The sequence below is a fragment of the Schistocerca piceifrons genome, chromosome 4 (genome assembly GCF_021461385.2).
Source record: "Schistocerca piceifrons isolate TAMUIC-IGC-003096 chromosome 4, iqSchPice1.1, whole genome shotgun sequence".
In the NCBI taxonomy this organism is placed as follows: domain Eukaryota; kingdom Metazoa; phylum Arthropoda; class Insecta; order Orthoptera; family Acrididae; genus Schistocerca; species Schistocerca piceifrons.
In genome coordinates this window covers 421885947-421911955 of record NC_060141.1, presented here as the reverse complement: position 1 = coordinate 421911955, position 26009 = coordinate 421885947, and the positions used below count along the sequence as shown (strand labels likewise).

At 37.1% G+C, this 26009-nt stretch overlaps 1 protein-coding gene across 1 annotated transcript; it reads right to left on the bottom strand.

The window, feature by feature from the left end:
• Positions 1-2706: 2706 nt before the first annotated feature.
• LOC124794707 (dr1-associated corepressor) lies at positions 2707-24917 on the bottom strand. Its single transcript, XM_047258282.1, has 5 exons — positions 24718-24917; positions 24312-24384; positions 18745-18838; positions 16001-16153; positions 2707-7897 (listed from the first exon to the last, which is right to left on the bottom strand). The coding sequence occupies exons 1-5, from the start codon at positions 24757-24759 to the stop codon at positions 7423-7425; spliced, it is 837 nt and encodes a 278-aa protein (XP_047114238.1). The 5' UTR covers positions 24760-24917; the 3' UTR covers positions 2707-7422.
• Positions 24918-26009: the final 1092 nt, after the last annotated feature.

The window sequence follows — 26009 nt, the reverse complement described above, 5'->3', positions numbered from 1 at the left end:
TGAAGGTAATACAGACTTTGGATTCTGAAGAAGAAGAAGAAGAAGAAGAAGAAGATGATGATGATGATTGGTTTGTGGGGTGTTCAACTGCACAGTCATCACCGCCTGTACAAAGCCCAATTTTTACACAGTTCGATCTAGCCAGTCACGAATGATGATGATGATGAAATGATGAGGACAACACAAACACCCAGTCCACAGCTGAGAAAATCCCCAACCCAACCGGACTGAAAAAGATGATACCAAAGTGTTTGGCTCAGAAGTAGTAGGTGACAGGATAGCAGTTGACTTTTGTGGCTGAAAAACCAATTCCAGTTGAGATGATGTTCCCCTGCTTAAAACACGTTGTGTATGCTTCTCCCAGTTCATGTGCCTAGACAGCAACTGATGTCCCATATTACTCAAAGATATTTGGCTACAGAAGTAACTACAATAAACTAAAGAAAGTTCATTAGGCACAGGGTCAAGCCAGTCGTTTAAATCTGGGTGACTCTTCCAAATATCTTGAAAATATACAGTTCAGCACTATTAATCCGTAAAAGAAGAACAAAATACTTATACCACTTAAACACACACACACACACACACACACACACACACACACACACACACACACACACACACACAAGCACACACACTCTCTCTCTATCCATTATCATGTTTAAGAAAAACGTTTCCTGCAACGTTTCATAACATGTGCCTAATTTTCTTCCCGGTCTCCGTCTCTGTCCACACCAGTGCCATACATTTCTCACAGTGTAATTGCATCACCTGTAACACTATTTGTCACATAATTTTCATATCGACTGCTATGTTATGTCTAGCAATGACAAAAATGTAATGATATGTGGTGCTGCACTATTAATACTCAAAGATTCACGCAAACAAAGTGAAAGACATCATTGTCATCAATGGACAAAAACATACTAAAGAAGAACTGGCAGTAATAAATTGCTACAGGAGCTAAATACAGAAGACAGCTCTGGTTTTCGTAAATTCACTCAAATATCATCCACCAATTTTGAATTCCTGGCAAATGTGGTAGCATTACTTGTTTAAATAAAAAGACACAGGTTTCAGGAAAGCAATTACGGTCACCAAAGAGCTGCAATGGGAGATTCATTTCAGAGCCTTGTGTACTGGCAGAGTACTTATTTCACATTTTGAAACAAGTTATACCTCGAATTGTATCTGAAGTTTATGGAGCACTAGTATAAGTCCTGAAGGTCTGAGTAATGGTAACTAAATGAAAGACATAATTAAATATGTAACCAAATTTTTTTTCAGTTGCATGATCCCACATGTCCAAAAATTACTTGCTCAACAGTGTTGTTAGTTTCTGGGGTGGTTATGAATGTGACAGGGGAATGAACACTACTTTTTGTACCTCTTTGTTCACAGCATTTAATTTCTTTTGGGTCATGAACATCATTACAAAACTGCAGGGGCAAATAACTTGACTATGTTAGGTTGTCAGCAGTGCCTGCGCCACCGCCCAATGTTTTGCTGTTCACCACCTTCCTTTTTTCCCACACAACCTTATTTTCTTTTCAAAGCAGTTGCTACTAGCGTCAAACATAGCAGCAACTCTCTGCAGAGCATGTATTTATTGTGCTGTTCTTGTACTGCTTTCTCCGTACAATCCACAAGCAGACATCAGCCTGGTAGAGTGATAACAACTCAACAGTCTGCTGCATTGTCCACTCCATTTCTTTCGGAAAAACTCAATACAGCAAGCAAAAAGGCAACACAAAAAACTCTGTACACCAGAGACAATGTGACATTTGAACATGCAATAGCACTGTGCAGTTGTGATGTACAGTAGCTGGCTTGAAAAATTGTTTCCTGAGATCTGTACAAATAGAGATAGTTGTATCTGTATTTCAAAACATGTTTCGAAATTGTTTCCACATGTAACAACTGGAAATATATTTTGAAAATATGTTTCAAGTTCAGTGTGTATGTGGCTTCACAGCTCATCACAACATTGAACCCTACCTACTTTCCTTTCATCAATGCAGAACAATACTTATCTTTAAATGTCAACTCCTAAACAAACTTTTCTAAAAATTGAATTATTTAACTACAAGCAGAGAACATACTAGAAAATAACAAACTAAAGGCTGAAAAAAGTGTGTAAAATAAATTGAAATCAGCATGAATGGGATTTAAATGTGTGTGTTGTAATATCACCTGAACACGGATCTAGCTAGTGTCATGTTTATATATAGTACCCTGCCTCATCCATTTTAGTTTGCACAAGATGTGTAATGGATTTTCATTTGGACTTGGGATCTGGTTTGAAAACACATATTTACTAAAGTTAGCTGTGAAAATGCTTGTAAAAATATAACAGATGTTCTACTAAAAATGATATTTTTACCTTACATTTCTTGTAAAAATCAAAGTGTGAAAATAAAATGTAATCACTTTAAGAAAACCATTATGTAACAATACACTTGCTCCACTTCAAAAAACATTGCAATGCAAATCTCCATTACCCTTCGTCTGCACATTGGCTCCAACATGGGCCACTATTTGTGGTCAATGCCCACACATTTGAGCCAACTTCCAGCTGAATTCATATAGAGCCAATGCAGACATGTATGATGCACAGATAGTAGCCAGTGCATTTGTTGTTACCAGTGTGAATAATTATACTTTGTCACTACAAAACAAAAAAAGGAAAAAGAAATATAAATGAAGTTGGCAGGTGATAACACTTTACATATATTTCAAAATCAGTAAGTTTTAAATACAGTACAAAATTGTAGGCAAATAAATCCATAAATGTATTTCATGCAGGCATGATTCCAAAAACTCAAGAACTTCCATGTTACTTCACTGTACCTGAGACATTGTGATTTAAGGAATTCAACCTGGAAGTACAAATGACACACAGCCAACCTCGGGTTTCAAAATGAGAAGCTGAGAACCAAAACAACATTGGCAACAATGTGTGGTCACAATACCAAAACTTACCCCAACACTCTTTAATGTTTAGTCAAAACTCTGACAAGAAATGGAATTGTACCATGACTGGGGCCAAAGTTGATTCCAAAGCGATTTCATTGATCCACACAGTGGATCAACTGTGTTTATCACCAACCCATGCACCCAACTTAAACTTCAATAATTTATATGGAATAATATTCAAATAAGTAGTACACTTTGAAATATTTGGTATTTTAAAACTTTTGGCTTATAAAGTTCAATAAAAATGAGTTACAGTGTAAGTTAAAAACAGAGAATTCCCTGAAAATTTATGAAATTCCCTGGTTTTTCCATGTAAAATGTAATTCCCTGTCAATTTCAGATTTTCCAGAATTACCATCTTGTGACTTTGAACTGCAAACCACAACAATATGTAGGATTTTTCACAGGATATCAGACTCTGAGCCTCCTATTTTATTTGCACACTTGTAGCATCCTATTTGACTATGATTTTCACAGCAGTATTATTTTTATTAATTGCTATGGACAGAGAAGAGACCCCCAGATAGCCAAACATATTAAAGCGCCTGCTTTTGGAACACGGGGAGGCGTGCCTACCCAGTACTGAACCTGCCTCAGAGGTTAACAATGGGGCTTGGTTTGCTGGCGAGCCTGGATGTGGTTTTTAGGCAGTTATCATCATGTTGAGTTAAAGACGGGGCTAGTTACCATGTCCCACTTCAGATACATGATGCACAAACATGGACTCCTCCCCATGGGAGGGGCAACTGGCAATACCTTTAAAATGCCTCTGGGTGTGGAAACCCCATTGTAATAATAGTCTATATACAGGTTGGCCCATTTATCTTGACCACCCTAAACAACTGCTTGTCCAGACGCAAATTACAAAATGTTTCAAGCAAATGTTCTTTAGCCGTCAGGGGGACATCAATCAGCATGATTGAGTTCCTTGTTGCTTTGCTTTTTACAAAGGTACAAACAGTGGTATGACTTATTCAAATCGCACCCTGTCTTTTTAATTCGGTAATTCATTTCCACTCCTAAAGACCTATTCAAAAATGTATCACAGTGTACCACTCACTGAAACACAACATTATTAATTACATAACACAACATTGGCGTTGATGCTCCCAGCGCTTAGTGCATGTACTCGGGGTAATGGAACACATCCACATGCTGACGTTGACCAAGGGCAAATGCAAACATAAGTAGACTGTACACCCGTCATTCCATCAATCTCCGTCAGTTGAAGAGTTGTGTGAGCAGAATGTACACCAACGAAGAGAAAGTAGAAATGCTACTCATCTATGGGGAATGTAAGTTAGCAGAACAGTAATTGCAATCAATACTGTTTTCTTATCTACGGGTACATTTAGTACAGTAGTTTAGCCCTTTATTTAGTATTTAATTCTATTGTACAGAGTAGGCATACAATAAAGGCCGACCCTTAATAACTATACCTGTTCCTAATTTCGTGGTTAGCTGAAATTGAAAACAATGTAGAGAGCAAAATTGGAAGCTCTTCCACTACGTTTGACAATCACACATTGATTTAATTTTGAACCGGGTACTGCTATTGAGTCTTTTCTTGAAAGTGTAACACTGGACACAACACCAATTTTTCAAAAGTGTATGATGACCCTTGTGGAATTATTACAAAAATATTAACATTCTGAAAATTTTGACAGATGCACTCCTTACTCCATGTGTTCACCGATAATATTCTTTTGAATTCATTGAGCATTATTGTTATAATGAAGCTTATCATCATCATCATCTTCTCTTCAGGTATTAGGCAGGAATTGCCTGTTACGGTACCCATCTCTGTTGGGGTCTTCCTCTGTCTCTTCTCCCATGGCACTTTAAGGGAACACACACACTCTCTCTCTCTTCATTCTTTGTAGATGTTCGTTCCATTTTCTTCTGTAATCTCGAATTTTATCATTGCTTATTTATTTTTATATTTTATGTAGCAATATCTACAAACTCATTTCTTCAACTAGTTTATGTTATACTTACTTCCAAAAGTTCAAGTACGTTTCTCTGTCTGTCTGCATCTGCACTAGTACCATGTTAGTTTCACACACAAAATATTGTATTTTATTACATTTTTAAAAGTCATTTTTCAGTTTTTAATACATTTTACAGTTACTTCTAATGTTTTCTCTCCATCTTGAGCAAGGTGATTCACATTTTCAAGTCCTTTCACTGCAGTTTACCACACATGCAAGAAATTTTGTACATATTATCTTTCTCATAATTACAAGATCACTATAATATAGAAATTGGTACTGCAGTAAGAAGCAGACTTTCGAATTTCAATATTCAATAGCTATTTGAAATACGAAGTGGATGCAAAACTAGACAGATTTTCTTAAATATATTTATTAGTATTTCAAGTATGATCAACTTTATCCACCATGAAGCAAATCTCTGGGAAAGCTTCACACTAGTTATTCCTTTAAATTCTGCTTGGAGATTTAGTAAGAATTACTTTGATTTGTCTCTGTTGTAGTCATTTTCCGCATCTCCTCCTTTACAATATGGTGTGGTTTTAGAGCATTTTTATATTTGAGAATACAAAAACAACAGAACAACGTACGTCCATTGTGAATAAATAGACGCAGAAACAATGCATTCTAGATACACCTACACAGAATAGCCAATGGTTCACTAGAGAATCTTTTAGGCCTAAACTGAACTAAAAAGCAGAAGAATGTATGCTTCTGATAACAATGCTACATTCCATACTGATGTTGCTTCTCTCATAAAATTATTTCTGTAAATACATTTTTAGAAACACCTGTACTGTATCTCACACTTTAGATTTAGAGCACAATGTCAGCAAATGTTTCTGGGTAAAAATTGACAAGTTTTATTGATTTTTTTCCCAAAATGAGAGTACACTCAGTAAATTACAGAGCTTGAAAATTCTCACTTAAGATAAGACTGGAGAACATGAACAGATACTGTCCATAACAAAAATATTCATGCACATATTGTTACTACATACTATGCACATTTAACTTTGATATGGTGATGCATTGTGACACTTAGATATCAACTACTACTACTAATTTCTTTTAAATGAGTGCTCATTCAGTATTACAAATTTTAATGGCGTTTTTTTTATTCTTATATTTTAAAAATAAATAAAAATTTCTAATCATTATACACTAGAATTTTCTCAATTGTTTTACTAAAACGTGAAAAGACATTAAGGACTATACAGTTCCAAATTATACAACAAAGGTGGTAAACACAGCCAAAGTATTTTTGTGTACTGTTAATGTTTATGACTGAAAGTATTTGACACAAAGGATATTCAAAACATTACAAGTCTACATGAGTATTCTGCAATGTACTATTTCAACAACACGTTCTGCTTTCTACAGTCTCTGCAAGTTACAGATAATTACTTGGTTTGACCTATTTCGGTTCTGAACTGAAATGGGCACACTCTTATAAAGCAAAATGGTAGTGCAGAATGCACAACATTTGTTGCTTATTTGTCTTCAATACTAGCTAAAAGAAATACAATCATGGGACTTTCTCAATATTTCATTAACAGCAGCCTTATATTAAAAAGGACCATCACTGCCATTAATGGCAGATAATGTCAAAGCAAATTCAAATATGAATACAAAAGACAGTATAAATTTTAATAGTTTATGCAGCTTACAGAATATTGCATTGTAGTAATGTGCAAAGATTGCTCTACATACATATTCATATGTAAATCCTTACAGATGAAGCCTAAATGAAACACACATGTGAAATATGCTTTTGCAATATTTCCATGTATTTTTTTGGTAATTTGAACTGTACTACAAACAAATACTATGCAATATAAGAAACAATACGAAAAGCCATTCCGGTGAACTTTACAAAACAGAAATACGAACAGAACATGTTTTAAGTTTATTCCACATTTTTCACAAGGAGCACATACATAAAAATATTACAAATAAAGCCATACAAAAGGCAGAAAATTTTTAAGACAAATATTAACAACAAAATTATCAAACACACACAATTAAAATTAAATGAGCAGTGCCAAAGATTTCAGTAATAGAGCTGAAACTTTTGCCTTTTTATTACAAGTTTTTTTTTGAAAACTTCAAAAAGCTGCAAGTAATTACATACAAAAAACATAAAAGTAAATGTTTCACTGTCATTATGCACTGTTCCCGCAACACACCATCTGAAAGAAGAACCTACTGATCACCCTTTTTGTACAGGTGACCTATGCAAATACCGAACAGTTCTTCCTACACTGATCAGTACCTTCCACAATAGTGTGTACGCTTTCAATGACGTTCCACATACACAAAGTGCCTGATTGTATTCCTACTGTAATGTAGCAATTTATGGTTTAAAACCACATTTGCCACAGAACATACATACTGCAAAATTAGAAGTTGGTCTCTTCAGTAATTTGTTATCTTTAACTCACCACCACAACTATTAAGTTGTATCACAGTCATCATCTAATGCAATGCTGACCTCAGTTTTAACATACTGTGGTATAACAAGAGGTGTCTGGGCATTGAAAGCACCAATAGCAGTCTCACTACTGCTGACAGTATCAATCACAGAAGTGATACCTGTTGCAGTGCTACACAGCAAGTTTGATTCAACTCTTTCAGGCTTGATTGGTTCTACTGCTGGCATGACAACAGCAGCTGGTTGAGGTGAGTCAGCTGGCGTAACATGGAAGATAGAACCCCTTCCAATTGTACCTTCAGATGTGACTGGAACCTGACCATAACTTGGACTAGAGTCATCAGTTTCTTTGTAGAAATTAGCATGCAGCTGATTCGTTACAACAGTTGGGACAGTCTGAACAGGCAACGGATGAGACATAATTGGTGTTGGTGTTACAGACTCCTGTCCCATCTCTTTCTTTACATCTGTTTCAGGTAGTCTTCGGGTGCCCACACTGTATAACAACAAAATACAAATACTAATTTTAGAAACAAATTCAAAACTTTTAGTACCCACACACAATATTTTTTTAAAAAAAGAAAAGTAACAATGATATACAGCAGCATACGCAAACCTCTGTCATATTATCATACAACTCCAAACTTACAAATCTCTGTCCATGCCCTATACTTTCATCAATCAAAAAAAGTAGGATGGGGCAAAACTGATCAACTTATGGCTGTGACATTTCCTTTTTAACCAGAGCTTTAACTACCAAGGGTGCACTTCATTTGTAATTTCAGCAGCATGTCCCAAGTATAAAAACACAGTGACATTCATCCAATATGCTACTAATATGACAAGAAACTATATAAAAATAAACATCATTAACACACTCTTTTTGGATTACAATGACTAATACATTTAAGTACAGTATATTCAGAAAGAATGCAGGTACATGAATTAAAATTGATGAACTAAGAAACAACACAATTTTGTTGGTTGTCACATTTTTCTTTGAATACTGGACGGATCTGTTCATTTAGAGAAAAAAAAAGTTGACACACAATAGACACTCCCAGGCAAATTATGTGTTGTTGTTACTGTGGTCTTACACTTGAAGATTGGTTTTGATGAAGGTCTCCATACTAGTCTATCTTGTGCAACTCGCTTCATTTCTGTGAACTACCGCAACCCACATTCTTTTGAACCCACTTACTACATCCAAGCTTTTATCACCGTCTACAATTTTTACCCCTTCCCCCCTCATTTCATTATCAAATTGAGGATCCCTGATGGATGGAGTGTTTTATCAACCAGTATCTTCCTTTAGCCAAGTTGTGCCACAAATTTCTTTTTCCTCAATTCAATTCTGCACCTTCAAATCTTCATTCTTCTGTACCATCACATTACCAGAACTTCTATTCTCGCCTTGTCTGAACTGCTGACTGCTCTAATTTTACGCCCATACCAAGCTACACTCCATACAAATACCTTCATAAAAGACTTCCTAACACTTAACTTTATATTCTATGTTAACTAATTTCCTTTTTCCAGAAACTTTTTTTGGCTATTGGCAACCTGTATTTGATATACTATTTACTTCAGCCATCATCAGTTAGCTGCTCAAACAACATTCTTTTATGGTCTCATTTCCTATTCTCTCGCATTGCCTAATCTAAAACAACTACATTCCGCTACCCTTTTTTTGCTGTTGTTGGTATTCACCTTATAACCTCTTTTCAAGATAGTGTTCATTCCCTTCAACTGCTCTTCCCAGTCCTTTCCCAGCTCTGACAGAATTATAATGTCATCGGCAGACCACAAAGTTTTATTTCTTCTCCTTGAACTTCAATTCTCTTTCCAATTTTCTCCTTGGTGCCCTTATTCTCCCTCACTTCTCAAATACTACTTTTCTCTCACATTCTTCCACTCTTATAAATGCAGTCTGGTTTTTGTAAAAGTTGTAGATAACTTTTTGCTACCTGTATTTTATCCCCACTACTTTCAAAATTTCAAAAAGTGTATTCTAGACAAGATAGTCAAAACTTTTCCATAAGTTTACAAATGCTATAAAGATTTTGTAACATGTTTGCTTTTCTTCAGCCCGCCTTCTAAGATAAATTATAGGTACAGTATTGTCCTGTGTGTTATTACATTTCTCTGGGACCCAAACTGATCTCCATTCGGGACAGCTTCCATCAACTTTCCCATTCTTTTATAAATAATCTGTGTCAGTATTTTGTACCCACAATTTATTAAAACTGATAGATAATGGAGAGACAGTGAAGGTTTTGGGCAATTGGTAAGAAGAGTTGGTCAACAAGAATGAAAAATTTTTCAGTAGCAACACCATAATCAGTTGCAATGGGGCACCCAAGATTGTTGGGTTTGTGGATTTTGGTGAGCATGAAAGATGGGTATGCAGGGTGTTAATGGGGTGGAGAGGGAGATGGTATCAAGGGGGCAGGTTCCGGGACGAGCCTAAGGATTTCAGTGGGGTTCTGAGATGGGATCACTATGGCAGAGTTTGTAAATGGAAGAGTCAGACAGTTGGGTGAAGCCTTCTATCAGGTAGTCCCTGCAATTCATCACGACACAGCATGTAATGCAGTCTTAAACAGCTATGACCAATGCAACAGGGTGTCACAAAAGTAGGCACTATAACACTGTCAGGGCTGGTGAAGCCTGCACACAGCAAAGGCGATAGGGAGAATGTGCAAGAAGATGAACATGGACAAAACACGAGAGACAATGTACACGTAAGTTCTAGACAGTAACAAAGGAACACAGAACACAAGGTTTAGGTATAATTTTTGAAATTTTGAAAGTAGTGGGGATAAAATACAGGTAGCAAAAAGTTATCTACAACTTTTTCAAAAACCAGACTGCATTTATAAGAGCGGAAGAATGTGAGAGGAATCAACTGGTGGCTCCTGTTTTGTCCATGCGCGTCTTCTCCCATGTAGGACAATTCTGATAGAATGTAAATTATTTAGGAGTAAAGCAGACCACTCACCGAATAGCAGAAGCATTGAGTTGCTGACAGGCACACAGAAAAAAGATGTAAAACACACTAACTTTCGAGATAAATTCTTTGTCAAATTGGAGCCCCCCCTCCTCCTCCCCCACCACACACGCACACACCCCTGCCTATGTCCAACATTGTACCCACTGGACACACAATGCCAGGATTTACTTACGCAGTGGGGCTACAGCGGGACGGAGATTGTGTCGAGTAGGGTGTGGGTGGTTAGCAGCTTGCAGTGAGTGTGGCAGGTGCTTGGACTAGGCAGGTAATGCATGGGTAGTGGAGAGAGTGGGGTACAGTGCATGTTGAAGGTGATGTCAAGATGTAGACTGGATATTGGATGGGGATGACAAGGTAGAGGAAAAGGAAACTGTTGGGTGGCAGGTGTGAGAACAGTGGGACAACACAGATTGAGGCCGGGTAGGCCACAGGAGCAAAAGATGCATTGCAAGCATAATTCAATCTGCACAGTTCAGAAACAGTGACAGTGGAGGGAAGGATCCAGATAGCCCAGGTTGCAAAGCAACGATTGAAATCGAACATGTTGTGCCACTGGGTGGTCAACTTTGTTCTTGGCCATTAATTCTGGTGGACAGCAATCATACTGACATAAAAAGCTGAGCAATGATTGCAGCGGAAGTGGTATATTAAATGGCTGCTTTCAAAGATTGCTCTGCATCTGATGGAGTAAGATAAGCTTGTGAGAGGACTGGAGTAGGAAGTGCTAGCTGAATGGATTGGACAGTCCTTGCACAAGAATCTTCCACAAGGATACGATCACTGTGGCATAGGGGTGGGAATGATCTTGAGTAGGATGTCCTTCATTTCTGGGCATGGTGAAAGATAATCAAAGCCCTAATGAAGGACATGGTTCAATTGTTGCAGTACAGGGGAGTGTGGGCTGACAAAGGAGGTGCTCCTTTGTGGCTGGTTCTTGGGGTTGATGGGAGGATTAATGGTGTGTGAGGATATGGCATGGAAATCCTGTTTGGAGACAAGGCTTAGGGGCTAGAGCCTGTCTGTGAAGGCCCTCGTGAGACCTTCAGCATACTGGGCACAGGAGTTCTCATCACTGCAGATACTGCTGTATCCTCTCAGCCACTGGGCACCCACTTGCAGCCCCTCTATCCACCCCACTCAATAAACCCACACACCACCCAGTCCACCTGCCAAAAACTAGCTTGACAAACGATTTATTCCACAAGCTAGCAAGTTTTCTTTCTCTCTTGTGTGGGCACCTGTCAATGACTCAACATTTTTGCTATTTGTTCAGCGATCTACTTTACTCTTAAATTATTTACACCCCACCAGAAATTTTTTATATAATTTCACCATCCTTCTTAAAATTTGAAGATATTTTCCCATCTCGTGTATATTGCATACAAGGTGGGATAGTTTTCTCATGGCTGGATCTCCCAAGGACTTGCACAATTCTGAGGCAGTACTGTCTCCCCCAGGGGATTTATTTTGACCTATTTCTTTTAGAGCTCCGTCAAATTCTTCTCGTAGCATCATATTATTCACCTACAACATCACTTTCTATAACATTATCTTCAAAAGTTATTCCTTCTATGTATTCCTTTCACCTTTGAGTCTTCCCTTCTTTGCTTAGTACTGGCTTTCCACCTGCGCTTATACCATTTATACAGTTGATACACTTTGTTCTTAGGCTCCTCTTAATTTTCTTACCACTGAATCTATTTTACTGCAGTCCTGGATGCATGCTTCTAAAGCCTTGGATTTCACATCTAGTCATTCCTGCTTTGCCAGATTGCACTTCCATTATCCTTATTTCTTAGATATCTCTATTCATTTTTGCTAGCTTCAAATGTGTTTTCATATTTACTCCTTTCATCTGTAACATTCAATCTCTCATGCATTATCCAAGGCTTTTTACTGGGCCTTGCCGCTCTTCCTATCCGATAATCAGCCACATTCACCATTTCATCCGTCAAGAGCACTCATCATTCTTCTTCTATTGTCTTCCTTACCCTTATTTCAGTTAACTGTTGCCATGTGCTGCTCACTTTAAAGCTCTCAACAACTTCCTGTTATTTCAATATATACAGATCCCTTCTTCTTAATTTCCAACTGGGCTGTTATAATTAAATAATGGTGTTGCAAGTGCTGCAGTGTGGCCTGCATACACTGCAGGACACTGGAACATTGTAGGTATGTTCACTAGTCGGAGCACTCGCAGAGTATGCTGAAAAAATATTCCCACTCTCTGCCACCAGGTGAAAATATGGTGCTGTAAGCAGTCAGAAAGTGAAATGTTTCCTGTTTTGACGTCAGTATGCTGTTTGTCACTTGGTGGCACATGCTGATTTCTTTTATGAAGTGACCATTGGTGTAAAGGATTAAAAAGGTTGAAGTTTTACATATGAAACACAATGGCTGTTAAGAAGAAAGATCATGCACTGTTGGAAAAGCTTTTTTATCAGAATGGCAACAGCAGCAGCACCGCATTGCGTAAATGCGCCAACAGAAACAGCTTCAAAGGTCAGTAAATGGACTACAGAATATGATCAAGATATTTGAAGAGCCAGGTGAATTAGGTAGTGTAGCAGGAGGATGGAGGAAGCTAATTCTCATGGTAGTTGATAAATAAAGTTGCTGTAGCTATAGCCAACTGTGAAGCACATGCTTCAAATTCTGCAGCCAGTTATCAAGCTGATGAGAATTCTGTCTCCCTGGTCAATAATTCCAAAGATTTTGTGGCACATTTTACTCTGGTATTCCTACAAGATTTAAAATGTCCATCATGAAGTCCCAGGATTTGCTGTGATCTTGACCTCTGTCTTTTGCCACACATAGAAATGGACGACAGGCTATCTTTAGATGGACAAGGCACATTTCAATCTGCACAGTCCGTGAAAGCACAGAACTGTTGCATATGGAATTCTACTCAATCACATGTTGTGCAGAAACAGTCACTGCGTTTAGCTTACGTGGCTGTGTAGTGTGGTTTCAGAAGCTCTTTCATTTTTGGTCTGTTTTTCTTTGAGTAGATGACACCTCGCGGGCCAGTTAGGTGTACAGTGACACCTGCACATTATAAGGACTTCCTTGTCCAACACGATTCCAGCTTTGCAAGAACCTAACTGTGTCCATACCACTATTTATATGAAAACTGGCTTTCCACATCTCCCAATCTAAATCTATGTGATTTCTGACTGTGGGAATGTCTGAAAGACTGTATCTATCAGGGGTGTAGCTGGACTCTTCCTGGACAGGACAGCATACGATGACGTCACTAATTAAACCAGATATGCTGCAGGGCCCTGTTACAAATCCAATATGTTACAGAGTGAGGAGACCATAATGAACATAAGTTATAGTTTGTGGCCATATCCTAATAAACGTCCCAGGACCACTGTAATTACGTGTTTGATCGTTCCTCCTCTTTTCCTGCACCCACATCACATATTGACTGCTTACAGCACCATATTTTCATCTGTTGGCAGAAAGGGGAAGTATTATTTTTTCAGCATATTCCCTGAGCCCATCAATCAATGAACATACCTACATCTTTTCAGCATCATCTGATGTATACAGCTCACACTGCAGCACTCAGAACACCGTCAGGTTAATTATAAACACCCAGTAACTTAAAGCTAAACAAGCACCACAATAGTACGAGTTTATATGCCAACTCTCTCCGAAGATGGCTAGGAGATTGAAAAAAGGTATGGTGAGGAAAAAAAAAAAAAAAAAATTATTCGTATAGTTACAGAAGAGGAAAATTTAACTGTGATGGGGAAATGAAATTTGATAGTAGAAAATAAGAGAAAAGGAGAAAAGATAGGGGAAAAGATAGGAGAATATGGACAGGTGGGAATGAATGAAAAAGGTACCCCTTGGTAGAATATCACATGCAGCATAATTTAATCAACACCAACAGTTGGTTTAAGAATGAGGAAAGAAAGTTGTAGACATGGAAGAGATTTGGGGACGCTGGAAGGTTTCAGATTGATTATATAATTATACGACAGAGATTTGATTTCAGAACCATATTCAAATTGTAAGAAATTTCCAGCGACAGTTGTGGACTCTGGCCATAAGTTATTAACTGTAAGATTAAAAAAGAAGAAACTACAAAATGTCTAGGAAATTAAAGATATGGGACCTGGATGTGCTGTACGAACCAGAGGTTGTCTAAAATTTCAAAGGTCATATTAGACAACAATTGACTGAAACAGAAGAAAGAAATACAGTAAAAGACAGATGGGTATCACTGAGAGATGAAATGTGAAGGCAGCAGAAGGTCACACAGGTAAAAAACACAAAGCACAATAGAAATTCTGTGATATCACAAGAGATATTTTTAATGAAAGGAGAAAATATAAAAATGCAGTAAATGAAGACAAAAGGGAATTCAGACATCTAAACAATGAATTGATGGTAAGTGCAAACCTGACCACGCAGGAATGGCTAGTGGACAAATGTTACACCTAGAGTTGCACGTAAAACTAGGAGAAATATAGATACCACCCACAGAAAAATTAAAGAGGCCTTTGGAGAAGAGCGAAGCAGCTGTGTGAATATCAAGAGCTCAGACACAAAACCAGTACTAAACAACGAAAGGGAAGTTCCAAGACTGAACGAATATAAAGAAGGCCCCTAGAGCAGACATTCTTTCAGAACTTTCACGAGAGCCAGCTACGACAAAATATTCCACCTCATGTACAAGATGCATGAGAAAGGCAAAATAGCCTCAGATTTAAAGAAGAGTAATAATTCCAATTCAAAACAATGCAGGTGCTGACAGGCGTGAATATTACCAAACTATCAGTTTACTGACACAACCTATTTACAGATGAGTGGAAAAAGTGGCAGAAGCCAACATTAGGAAAGATCAGTTTGGGTTCCAGAGAAATGTAGGAACACGTTACATGTGAGGCAATACTGATCCTATAACTTACCACAGAAGATAAGTTAAAGAAAGGCAAACCAATGCTTATAGCATTTGTAGACTTAGAAAAAGCTTTTGACAATGTTGAATGGAACATACTCTTTGAAATTCACAAACTAGCCGGAGTAAACTACAGGAAGTGAACGGTCATTTACAACTTGTACAGAAACCAGACAGCAGTTTATAAGAGTCAAAGGGCATCACAGTAGTTGAGGAGGGAGTGAGACAGGGTTGCAGTCTATCCTTGACATTATTCAATTTGTACATTGAACACACAGTTGTGGACGAAAAGGAAAACGAAAGAAAAATTTGAATAAGAAATGAAAATTCAAAGCGAAGAAATACAAACTATGGTGTTTGTCATGGACAATGCACTCCTGTCAGAGACAGCAAAGGACTTGGTAGAACTGTTGAAAAGAACAGATATGGACTTGGAAGCATGATACAAGATGACCACTGAAAACTATGTAACTCTAAGCCATAACTAGAACATGGTTCAAACAAATAGCCAGGCCACCAGGAAGTCATTCATCACAATAATTAATTTTTCCACCACACGCAAGTTATTTACTGTTAAGTAATTTTGCAAGAAATATTTACTTGGATTACTTGAAAAACAAAGCTAGCTTTAAGAGACTGCTTAATTCTGTAACTGTATATAAATGTAATACCTTAAATCAATGTAACCTGCAGTGTTTCCACAGGGTGGGCTTGGAAGAAATGGTGAATTTCCCTCTTCACCATCACAGCTGGCAACATCAGGTAAATTTTTTACTAGATCTTTCAGAAAATCAAAACGACTTTCTGACAGAATACACTGTTTCCTGTAAGGTAGATCAGAAGGACAAAAATAATTTAATTCTGAATTCAATTGCATGTACACAAAGGAGACACCAGTACTGCTATTAAAGTCTATTTTAAATAAAAAGTCAAATTACTGTTTCTGAACATGTTTCTTGAATTTATTTTTAGCTTGGGTCATAGTATCAATGCCCTACAACATGTAAGCAAAGATTCAGAATGTTTCCTTCTGTACTTGCTCCCTGTAGTGTCCATCAAATGAAACGGTACCCTCATGGAAACCATAAGCATTTTTCAAAGTGAAAATGCACCAATAAGAGCATGGCCATGAACAAAAGACTACTGTGGTTTATCAAACGCAGAATTTTATTGTTAGAACTTAAACAAAATTTCAGTGATTTGAGAGTCTATACAAAGCAGAAGAATTCATCTACTCACAGCAATGCTATAAAGAATTTATAAAGAACTCTCCCTCTTCACCACATGCTGCTTCTGTGTACCCATTAACCACCCCAGCCAAGACCATTGTTCACTGCATAAGCCAAAAGATTTCTACTCTGTTGTTTAAGCAAAACCTGGCCTAATTTGTCCAATAGATTAGCCTCCTTTGAAATGCTATTAAATGTACTTTAAATGTGTCTGTCGGTGGCTCAATGCCTGCTCTATGTGGTAAGCAGCAATCTACCATATTTCAATGTTGTTATTCAACCCCACAATTTCTATCATTTGATTTAGAGTAATATATTACGTTGTATTTGGTTTGGTCATAAGGATCTTTTGGAAGACACTGACAGCTCAATTTTAATTCCCACATCAAAATGAATAGGTTTTGTACTTGATTGTTCTTGTGATTAAAATACAGCCTTCCTTGTGGTTACAAAGGATGCTTCATTTCTAAGACAAAGGTTGGATGAAATCATTACTATCAAAATGAGCCCAGGCAGCTGACTAGAAATTTCTTTTCTCTTGGCACATTTTTATCTCATTAACATAAATTACCGAGTTATCTCATTTTTATTATTTTTATAGGAACTTGAAATCCTGAGCATATGCGGGCAATTTAAGATCAAATATATGAAGAACTAAAACTTCACTCATATCTGTTTCAGCATTGATAATTAAGCGTTTGGCCACTAGAGAGCATCCACTCCTACATTTGCAGCTGGTGGTCATGTTTTGGTTGAAGTGGTTACCACTAGTTATCGCCTTTACTGTGCACAGCTTTGGATACACGATAACAAAATATGTGCTTTCTGCCTCTGTCTTGTATCATTGTTTAGCCTGTGCAACAGAAAATGGATCATTAAGAGATCCTCAGATTGACTTCTAATTTTGTGGCTCAGAAAGAGAAGAATGTGATGTCACTTTATTGGAGACTGAAAATAAGGACAGTTGTCACATGATTGACAAGTGTTTGCTAGTGGTATGAGATAACTATGTTTACTGTGCTCCACAAGTTCCATCAAAATTTCAATTCAAAGGGAACCATAGTGAAATACATGTTTTGACTTCATATCTACAGAGAAGCTAAAAAATGGCTAAGTTTCAGGATATTTTAAACAAAGTGCAGTGCACAAGTATATTCGGTATTTTATTAACGGTGATCTTCAAAAAAATTTAAATTATTCTGGGGTTAACAGCTACCAATGTCCATATATAACGTCATTCATTAATAAAAAAAAACACTACTTTTGGAATATAATTTGTAAAAAAATGAATACACTGGGGATTTAAGGCCATCGCTACAGGCACCTATGGTCTCGTGACCAGAACCTTCACCACTGATGTCCATACTTTCAATGTCAAGTATGACTCGTTTCAGTCATTACATCCATTCTCATCATATTCACCTAGAGTAAGTAGATCTATGTTTTATAAATGCACTTGTGGAAGAATGAAAATGAGAGTGAAGTCTAATGTGTGTTGCATTTGATGTAATATCAAAGGACTATTAAAGATTCCAGATGGAGTCTTTTGTTTTACATACTAACACTAAGGCTGGGGACACTATGTAACTAACGCTATTTCTTATAATAGTGTATATAATACCAATTACTATCAGCATGAATAATGATGTCTTAAACACTTTAAGAACACAGTTTTAATGCACAATAACCATTTTCAACCAACATAGTAACAGTTCAGTTCAGAAGCTAAAAATAAAAAATTAGGCTACTCATAAAACGCACATAAATGGGACTTATAATTATTACAATACATCATTCACTAGTGAAGAACCTGACACAACCAACAATGTTAGCTGAACAAGAATAACATGACCTGTGAATTTCAGGGAGCTAATGGATAGGAAAAACACACAGGGGATAGGAACAATATAAAGAAAGTGATTTATCTTGTAAGCTATCTGAGAACAATACAAAAACCACAAAAATTTTATGTTCAGAAACAAGCAGTTGACAGCACACAATATAAGCATTCCTAATCAATTTCTCAATATAGCAAGTTTGCAGTCACACTTGACAAAGTGCAGATCAACACGTGTTTCTTCTAATACCTAACACTATTCTTTATCATTATACTAACTTAAATAATTATAGCAAGTATTGCATAAAGTTAATTCAATCAGGAACCAATAAGACAGCAATATACTTACATGTGAGATGGACTCAAAGTCTTTGCATTTTTAGCACTCGTAATTTCCATTGCCTTTTTGAGCAGAGATTCTACAAAGAGCTCCAATGTTCTGGGTACAAGAGTTAAGAAAACATGCTGAAGAAAACTGGATAGTGAAGTTCGCCATTTGTTATGTCTAGGTGTTGGCCATAGATAGCTGGTTAGTTGTCAGAACCACATACAGTGCTACAGTTCATACCAAGATCTGCATAACAGTGATAGACAGTTGAGGATGGAAAGGAGTGGGGAAGAAGGCAGAAGATTTTATTGTTTTATCACTATGCACTAATGCAATACAGCCCTGTTAGTAGCAGCCGTTCAGTTCTATACCAAGTACATTCATACGTGCACATGCAGTACTGAGTTTACTTAGCAGGATCCTAGTAGTCTTAGCTAACTGAGCACAGAAGAGAGGGTATGACCAAACCGGTGCTTTAATTGGTTACTGCTATGGTAGCTGTCCTGTAAACAACTACCTGTATGTCACTTTGTTATTCCAATCGAAGAATAATTGCATAATGGCTGGTCCATGACATGGCTGCTTTCAACTGTGGCCTTAACCTTCACTGGATGAGAAAACTGAGAATGAACTAGAGTAAGAAGTGATGAGGGTACACAATTGGGAGGAGGAGTGGAATAGGGTTAGATTAATGGAGACATACTTTTGCTCCACAGAGCCATAGTGAGAGAACCTCACAAAGTTGAATTTGTCAAAATACAAGAACATATAATGTACAAAAAAAGCTCTACACTAATGTTCCTACACAACAAGTAAAACAAATCTTATGTTTTCATTTTTGAGAGAATACTGAAAGTCGAAACAAACGTAACTTTTTATATACTAAGGTAAACACAATAATTCCTAGTATGCTGTAGCTACATATCATTGGACAGAAAGCAGTTTACAAAATTTATTTACACTGATTACTTCACTAACTAACTGAAGATGAGAAGAAGTAAGATTTTACATAATCCCCACATTATCTAATAATAATACTCAACAACATATGCATCAACTGCTTCTATTAAGAAATTCATCAATTCAGTACAAAGGGTTAGCCACCAATAACTCCTTTAGGCTCCTCTTAATTTGACTTTATTAGTAGCTAAACATCTATGGTTGCTGAAAAGTTCTTGAATGTGTGTGTTCCTGAAAAATGGATACATTTCTAGAGCAAAGTAAGTGAATTCAAATCTTGTTGAAGATTATTCTTATTTATTGTTAGCACTAATTCCATGAACTGAGGTTTGAGGTAAAATAAATAAATAAATAAATAAATACATTGCGAAGTTGTAGTTATAGTCAGTCGCTTGAACTGACCTTAATAGAATGTTCTCAAGTTCACACCACAAATAATTCGTATTGTTTGCTTTGAGGCATGGAAAACTTTATCTTGACTAAATTAATTACCCCCAAAAATGATCCTTTATGACATTTTGGAATGAAAGTGTGTAATGTTTGGTAGTTTTTCCTACTTTTACGTATCACTTATGCCTGCCACAATCAACACTGGAAGTAAATATTTGTTTAAGTGCTTCAACTGTTCTGTGGCGTGCTCCTCCCACATTCTGTATTCCCACGAATTAGTCGGACTTTTTGTGGTGTCATCGCCAGACACCACACTTGCTAGGTGGTAGCCTTCAAATCGGCCGCGGTCCGTTAGTATACGTCGGACACGCGTGTCGCCACTATCAGTGATTGCAGACCGAGCGCCGCCACACGGCAGGTCTAGAGAGACTTCCTAGCACTCGCCCCAGTTGTACAGCAGACTCTGCTAGCAATGGTTCACTGACAAAATACGCTCTCATTTGCCGAGACGATAGTTAGCATAGCCTTCAGCCACGTCATTTGCTACGACCTAGCAAGGCGCCATTATCAGTTACTATTGATATTGTAAATAATGTACAGACAAGAGCTACGTTCAACATTAATGGATTAAAGTTAAGTATTCTACAAGTTACCTCCTTTTTTCTAAGTTCTAATTTCCTTGTCCTGTTCCAGACCTCACGCCAGCCTGCGCGAGCTTAAACACGTGCCTTTCGGCTTCCTCTCAATTTAGTGGGTTGGTCTCCTGCCAATCCACAACACTTTTCTATGTGCTTGTTGTCATATTTTAGACAAATACTGGGAGAAAACTCCCTTATAAGTTCAGAACTGTGTATAGTTTTCAAGCCCAGCATTAAATTAATTGAAACAATGTGCAAAATATGTCATGATTATTTACTACTAGTGTATATACTCGAATTAGGGGAGCAACAAAAAATGTTTCAGAGCTGAAAAAAGTCTGAACACAATGTAATGCAACATCACTACAAAATAATGAACTACATATGGTTTCTACAACTGAAGGGAATAAAACCCAATTTTTTTGTCTATGTACGCTGAAACTGACCCAACAAGCAAGTGAATAAAAACAATCAAAATATTTCTCATGTTATATTACGTCAGAGAAATGAGATGAACTGCTTGCAATTCAAATAAGGCAATGACACATTAACAATGACGGTGACAATACAATCCATTATCTGGCACATAACTGTTCAAAGGATGTGTTACAGACCATTTACTACCAAATGTATGATGGAGTTAAAGTTAATGGTCCACAAATGTGGAACTGATCATTTATTATCAATTCACTTGTCTTACTATTTGAAAAAAAAGTATAACACAAACATAACCAAGGTTGGCTGCCAGTGTGCCTTTCCACTGCATGAATTTTATACATGACATGGATTCATAAGATCTCTTAATGAAGGTGAGGAATGTGATGCAAGGTCAGCAGTCTATGAACCACTTATTACGGCCACAAGCAATCATTTACCTAAATTGGCACAAATGCACTATGATGTTGCTGTTGCTGGGTGTGGCTTCCCAATTAAACACAAACGTTTCACCTGAAACCATGGCTGAATTCAAAGATCACATATAGGATACTCAAAGGAAGCATGGAAGGAAGACTAGGGTTTAATGCCCTATTGACTATGAGAGCATGAGATACAGAGGGAAACTACAGCTGAACATTCCCACCACAAAAATAAGAGAAATTATTCTCCAGTACTTTAATATTTATTCATAAAGTGAACATTAACCAGCCAACTTTAAAAGACCAAAGTACACAAGAAATGCAGCACCTAGCAAAATGCCCCACTATCAATTACACTTGCCTTTGTCTACCTCATTATGTTACTACACTTTGAACATTACACAATTTGCATAATATTCTTCAGGTACAAGGCGGTCATCGATTGACATACTTCACACACTTATTAACAGCTTACAGCACTGCTGAGTGACTTGATATTTCTGATTAGAGCCTGACTGCAATCTTTTTGTTCAAATTTTGTACTGTCCTGTTGGGAGAGCAGAACCATAAAAGAGGCAATTTTTAATTAAGTCCAACAACAGAGAATGGAAGTTCTGGTATACTCTGGTAGTTATTTACTTTTAAAATAGAGTGGCACTGTGCAAATGTTTCATTAATATACTTTCAGACCTGAATAATAATAAAATTCTGAATCAAATGTCTTAAGGAATTAAGGAATACACAAACCTAAGTGTTGATTCACTAAGAGATCAGTGACAAAGTAATTTTAAAATTAGGAAATATTCAATGTTAAGCACCTTCATGATTAAAAAGGAAAGGAAGATATGAAGATTCAATGCAGGAAGAAATACAGGAATATGAAAATTGGATCACCTATGATGACTTTAGCATTTTCTATTCTAATATTACATCAGTATTTGAATGTTCATCAGTAGTTATGTTTTTACCAACCTTCTACTCTACTGTGTGGGTAAATAAATAAAAACTAATAACTTCTTTTTCAGCCATTAGTTCTCCTTGGTTTCTTGCAGTACTCACATCTCACAATTTAAGAACCTCTTCCTTGTCTGAGTTTCATATTGCACTTTCAAGCTGGACTAGATCAGAGCCAGGACCACAGTCTTGATCATGTCCAGCTGCAGTCACAGCAGTGTTTCGCTACCTTATAGTCTGGCAACATGTCCGTTTTGCACGATACTTTCAGCTAAGCAATGGAAGACAATAAATGAGGCAATGCATTTTGTTGAAACTGAAATCATTTTCTTTTTTGCTGATGTTACAAATATGTCACAAATTACGAGGTTAGAGTCTGATAGCACCGCTGAAACTGCTGCAGCAATTAAATTTATAATTTTAATAATGACACACAAATTATCTGGTTGTAATTAGATTGGACTGACAGTTTCACTTACAAATATTAAATTAACAATCTTTGTTGTGACATATATTTCACTGTTTCTTCTAAAAACACCACAGTTTATGAGATTTGGTTTGGACCTAAAACACAGGTTAAATTTGATTAATAATCTCGGCTGTGAAAATGTCTGCCTGTTATTTCAGAATGTGTTATGATTTTGGAGGTTGTGATATACTGATGTGAGAATGAGACAATATTTCTTCGCCCCTTATTTCAACAAACATTGCCTGTCTGCTGCTCTCTCATTATCTGTGTAAACACAGCAACTGATGTGAAGTTCCAAGTTATCCTGTGTCTAGGAAGTGCTAGTACAAAAGAAAATGGCAAATCCAATTGTGGTTTATCCTAACAAAAAATGGTTTGATATTTCACATGCATCAACTGTTTATCTACGGTTCCAGTGATGAGGAATATCTGGGATCTGATGACTACCACTGCCAGAGAGACCTTAGTATGGATAATATACCTCATTAGACACTGCTAAGTTGTAAGTCCATTGCAAAGACATCAGATGTTCAACAGACCTAAATAATCCATTTGCTTGTACAAACTTAAAGACTAAGCTGAAAATTTACTTGATGTAACTATAGTTTTCTTTATAACTTACTTAATTCATTATGTATACTGATTACTGTCTCAGTAACATAATCTGTTTAAATATTTCCTTAGTGAGCACAAAGACCTCAACCTATTCTTTTATAGATGTTCAACATCGGCAACCAGATAGGAATTTGGCTAATCAAAAATAACATTCAAGACTTTTTGTAAAACAGTATAGCTTCCAAACACTTATTTCATTTCTACTTTATCAAACACATTATTATTCAAGGCATTATCATCGTGAAAAATAAGCAGTAGATTTAACCTGTTTAACTTACACACACAAAAGTCAGTCCATCACGTGCATTTACAAAATTCCTGTCATCGCACTGCAATATCATGTGTTAATGCTTTATGTGAATTCAAATCATATGCACTGTTTTGCAATTGCTGACGCAAATGATAATTAATGAGGGAGTGATCTATAAACTCTTGCCAGAGAAAAAGTCAAAAAACGATTAAGAAATATTGTGTTAGTTACTATAACTCACATTTTAAAAAGGTTTATCTGACAAATTCGATATGTATGTACTATGGTTGTATTCGAACATTCGAAGTAAAAATGTGTAATTTTACGATACAAAATTCGTTCATAAGAATAAAAAAGTAGCGTACCAACCAGGAAATATTAAAATATTTGTTCAATTTAATGAATTACACGTCAGCTGTCCATAAACAACTAAGGATAAACAATGCAAAGGATATAGATTATGACAGGTACGGCTTGCGCCACTTTTCCCACTTCTTCATCTGTCTGCATGATCTTCTTAATACGACCCTATAACATAAACTGAATTTGCATCTTTTTCTTTTGTTAAAGAGAAAGGTAAACATGTAAACAATGAGGTTACAGCACAGTAAGAGCACGCTTTTACATTAATTTTTTAACTACATGATTGACGCTCTGTTAAAACAAATGTCTATTATTAATCATAACATAGCTCACTTAGATTTTAAATCTTTTGAATAGGTATCTATGTTAAGCAACTTGATAAATAATTTGGAAGTATGTTACAGTTGTGATCTCATGGTAAACGCGGACAGTTAAATAGTTTTCATTAACAAGTATCAATGATTTGTTTTGTAAACAATCAACATGTTTACTGCTTACCGCAGGAAACCGTGCGTTATACTTTTTCTTCTTCGTTGGCATTTTGTTTGCTTGATGTTCAGTACAACACAATAACCAAGTAGATCAAAATACGTGTAACAAATCTCACCAATTCTCCTAAACTCTCTCGATATCTCGAACATATTTAAACATTCTGACCATAGATTCTTATAAACGTATAACTTCCTCGATATCTCGGATGTATGTTTACTGATTTGATGTGAAGCCTCTCGATATCTCGATTAAGCAGGAGTCGCACTAATGCACTGCGTGTTTGAGAGAGAGAAGAAAGTGTAGTGTTTAGTGAATAAGAGTTAACCACAACATAACATGACACTTTTTGTAATAGATAGGAAACTGATCAGTGTAGAACGACGCTGCCCTTAAAAACTTTTGTAAATTTGGGTGGTGTGCTAGTAGTTATCCAAAAGTGTCTGCACGATGGGTGCCGAGAAACCTGACCCTGGATCACAAGAGTGCAAGAATTGGGAATCAGCCTCGATCACTTGACGCGGTGCGACAGAGAGGGAAATAGGTTCCTATTCAGAATTATGACAGGCAATGAGACCTGTGTGCCCCACTTTATCCTAGAATCTAAGGCTGTCTCAATGACGTGGAACGCCCCCATTGACGAGCGAGGAAAAGATTCGAAGCGTCACACTAGTTGGAAAAGTTTATGGCCACGCCGTACTGGGACGCGAAAGATGCGATTCTCCTTGATTTCCTCCAGCAAGGGACCATCAGTGCGGAACACTACTGCGATACCCTCACACAGACTTGGTCCGCTATTTGACGAGACAGACCAAGGGCTCTGGAGTGAATATGTTGGATAGCAACGCAAAACTACTTACGGCCAAGATTCGTCGCTTCGGATGGTAAAATTTGGTTAAAATGGCCTATAGCCCCGATATTGCACCAACGGACTTTCACTGGTCCCTGCATTGAAAGACGCGCTCTCGGGACTTTAGTTCCAAACTAATGCTGAGGTGGAGTGGATTGTGCAACATGTCCTTGCATCCCAGGGCACCGAATTTTTACAGAGTGGTTTTTTAAAACTGATTTCACCCTACGACATATGTCGATGGCGACTACGTCGTAAAATAGTGCTAGGTGTATAGGTCATGATGCCATGGTGTATTTGCTTTTACCGATAAGATGTCCGTGCGAAACAGTGACGAAACTTACTTTCGGAACGCCCCACGCATGGTACGAGCAAAACTGCACAATATTTTAGGCTGTGTAAAGTAGTTGTAGCAGAGAAGCAATTACGGAAACTTGCAGCGTAACACTCA